Source organism: Raphanus sativus, chromosome 2 (assembly GCF_000801105.2).
Source record: "Raphanus sativus cultivar WK10039 chromosome 2, ASM80110v3, whole genome shotgun sequence".
NCBI classification, from domain to species: Eukaryota; Viridiplantae; Streptophyta; class Magnoliopsida; order Brassicales; family Brassicaceae; genus Raphanus; species Raphanus sativus.
The window spans coordinates 4,664,041-4,666,957 of NC_079512.1; the positions used below are offsets into that span (position 1 = coordinate 4,664,041).

Here is a 2,917-nt window from a genome sequence, read left to right on the forward strand (position 1 = left end):
ATAATATAAATTGAAATATAATATGAATACATTTTACTATTTCAATTATTTCAATTGAAAATTTTTATTGGATATTTTTAGTATTATTTTTATTTATTCTGTTTTTAAAGAAAAAAAATTTATCCTCCCGCAACCGCCCGCAACCGCAAACGCTAGCTGGAACCAGCTTTTGATTTTAAGAGGTTCGGAGCAGTTTGAAGCGATTTGTAGTGTTTTCTGTGATTGTTTCGAAACGCCAACAACCGCTATGAACGGCAAAAACTGCGTTTGCGGGTGGTAGCGGGAAAACCAGTTAGCCCCAAGTTAAAACAACAAATCTGGACCTTCAACTCATCTATGATAAAAACAATTTCACCACGTTTTTAATTTAATTCTGATGCATCGGCCTAACCGTTATTAAAAATAATAATAAATAAATATGTCTCACCCCTAAATCACAATCTCGGATTCTGATACTACCCCCGACGAAACTTAATCCCCTGAGAAACCCACTTCCCAAATTCGATTCTAGCACCTGGGTCTTCGATTATTTCTCTAAATTCCCAACCTTTCTATCTATAGCTTTCCATGGGATGGTCACTAAGAACTCTCAGAAAAGTAGTAGTAGTAATCCGCGCATGACCAAGCCCATGAATTTCTTTCAGAACATCATCAAACCCTTCAAACGCACCTCCAATTCTGGTAAAATTCTCAATCTTTTCCCTTTCTGGGTTTAGATTAGGGTTTGTAATTTTGACTCACTTTGACCACCCCCATAGGTCTCGAAGACGACATCGAGAGAATCGCAGCTCTGGACCAGAAAGTTTTCTCCTTTCAAGTCTTACTCTCAGCCACCAAAGATTTTAACCTGACCCACAAACTCGGCGAAGGCGGATTCGGACCCGTCTTCAAGGTAAAAGACATACATGCCCCTGTCCGTGTGTGTGTGTTGTCATCTTCTTACATGTCTTTTTGTTATGTTTTTGGCTGATGATGAGATTGTTTTGTGTAATAATAGGGAAAGTTACCTGACGGGAGAGACGTAGCGGTGAAGAAGCTGTCTCAGGCTTCGAGGCAAGGGAAGAACGAGTTTGTCAACGAGGCTAAGCTGTTAGCTAAAGTCCAGCATCGGAACGTCGTTAACCTCTGGGGTTATTGCACACACGGAGATGATAAGCTTTTGGTCTATGAGTATGTCGCAAACGAGAGCCTTGACAAGGTCCTCTTCAGTAAGTTATTTCTTTTGTTCTCATCTTTAATTTAGTGATAGAGATTGGTTTGTAGATTAGTATTGATTTCTCTGTTTGGGATGCAGAATCGAATAGGAGATCGGAGATAGATTGGAAGCAGAGGTTTGAGATCATAACAGGCATTGCTCGAGGACTGCTCTATCTCCACGAAGACGCACCGAACTGCATCATCCACAGGGACATCAAGGCCGGTAACATTCTTCTTGATGAGAAATGGGTTCCTAAGATTGCTGATTTTGGGATGGCCAGGCTCTATCAGGAAGACGCGACACACGTCAACACCCGCGTCGCTGGAACCAAGTATGATGCTCTATATCTCTCTAATGTCAATAGTTTTGTTTGTCGGTAGAATAATGACTAATGTGCACTTCTTTTTTTTTTAGTGGCTATATGGCGCCGGAGTATGTAATGCACGGTGTTCTATCGGTAAAAGCAGATGTATTCAGCTTTGGGGTTGTGGTTCTGGAGCTCATTAGTGGCCAGAAGAACTCGAGTTTTAGTATGAGACACCCTGACCTGACTCTTCTTGAATGGGTAAAGCCTCTAGTCTCTCTTGTCTCATGTTCTTTGGCAGGACCGGTCCTGAGCATAGGCTAGTGAAGCATTGACTTATGGTCTCAAAATTTTAGAAATAATATATATATATATATTATAGGCCCCCCAAGTTTATATTAAACTTTGTGTAAATTTTTATTAAATTGTTTGTATCCCCCAAAATTTCAGAACCGGCCTTGTTCCTCATGTTGTTAGGATACTAACAACTTCCTGATTGTTACGCAGGCATATAAGTTATACAAGAAAGGGAGGACGATGGAGATACTAGACACGGAGATAGCAGCATCTGCTGATCCGGAACAAGTGAGACTCTGCGTTCAGATAGGCCTTCTCTGTGTTCAAGGCGATCCTCACCAGAGACCAGCGATGAGACGAGTAGCTATGCTTCTCACGAGAAAACCAGGACATCTAGAAGAGCCAGAGCGTCCTGGTGTCCCCGGGTCTAGATACGGGCGTCGGAGGCATGGTCCTTCAGTAACAACATCCTCGGTTGGTACGTTATCGACACCGGGATCGAGTGCAGGTTCGTTTGGTTCGAACTTGAAGACGAACACTGGAAGCAACACAGGGAGTGGTGGAGTTACACCGGCTTCTTCTAGGACTCCGACTAGGAATCACGGCACGAGAAGTGTGGGTGGTGCGAGGTCTAGCTCAGACCCTCACGGGAAACGGCCTATGAGTTTTTAAAGTAGATAAATTCTTGTTACATGTTGATGATTGTAAATTAGTGTTATTTTTTTTGGCTGTGGTAGTGATTTTAGGACAGAGCTTAGTGGTGTTGATTCTCTTCTCATGTAAGAAACAAAAGTTCATTTATTTATTTGTATATATTTAAATTAATGTTATTACATATTTAACAAACAGTTCTGAGATTTTGGAGACTATACGCTATTTACCGAAGATTTTGACAATATTTTTACATTCGGAGGATGCTATTCAGGTAAAGGCTTTACCTTACCATACGTTAGTCTTCTAAGTTTGCGTGAACAAGGTTACCCAGAGCATAGAAATAAAGAGTAATCTTCAGGATGTTTCCGCTCCTCTGGTCAGATTCAGATACTCTTAGCTAACACAAAGATTACACAATCAATCTTTGCCAACCAAATACTAAACTGTTATTGTTGTGATTTTCA

The 2,917-nt window shown here is 41.1% G+C and overlaps 1 protein-coding gene across 1 annotated transcript; it reads left to right on the forward strand.

Annotated features, from left to right (window-relative positions):
• The first annotated feature begins 402 nt into the window (after positions 1–402).
• On the forward strand, positions 403–2,611 carry LOC108839923 (cysteine-rich receptor-like protein kinase 43). Its single transcript, XM_056995485.1, has 6 exons — positions 403–681; positions 759–892; positions 998–1,208; positions 1,295–1,529; positions 1,613–1,763; positions 2,010–2,611. The coding sequence occupies exons 1-6, from the start codon at positions 573–575 to the stop codon at positions 2,469–2,471; spliced, it is 1,302 nt and encodes a 433-aa protein (XP_056851465.1). The 5' UTR covers positions 403–572; the 3' UTR covers positions 2,472–2,611.
• Positions 2,612–2,917: the final 306 nt, after the last annotated feature.

What these genes read in the sequence shown, in the direction of transcription:
- LOC108839923 (XM_056995485.1), top strand. Translation starts at nt 573, where the DNA reads ATGGTCACTAAGAACTCTCAGAAAAGTAGTAGTAGTAATCCGCGCATG. An exon ending in CCTTGACAAGGTCCTCTTCA is followed by an intron (nt 1,209 to 1,294) that starts GTAAGTTATTTC and finishes TTTGGGATGCAG; the next exon opens with AATCGAATAGGAGATCGGAG. An exon ending in ACCTGACTCTTCTTGAATGG is followed by an intron (nt 1,764 to 2,009) that starts GTAAAGCCTCTA and finishes ATTGTTACGCAG; the next exon opens with GCATATAAGTTATACAAGAA.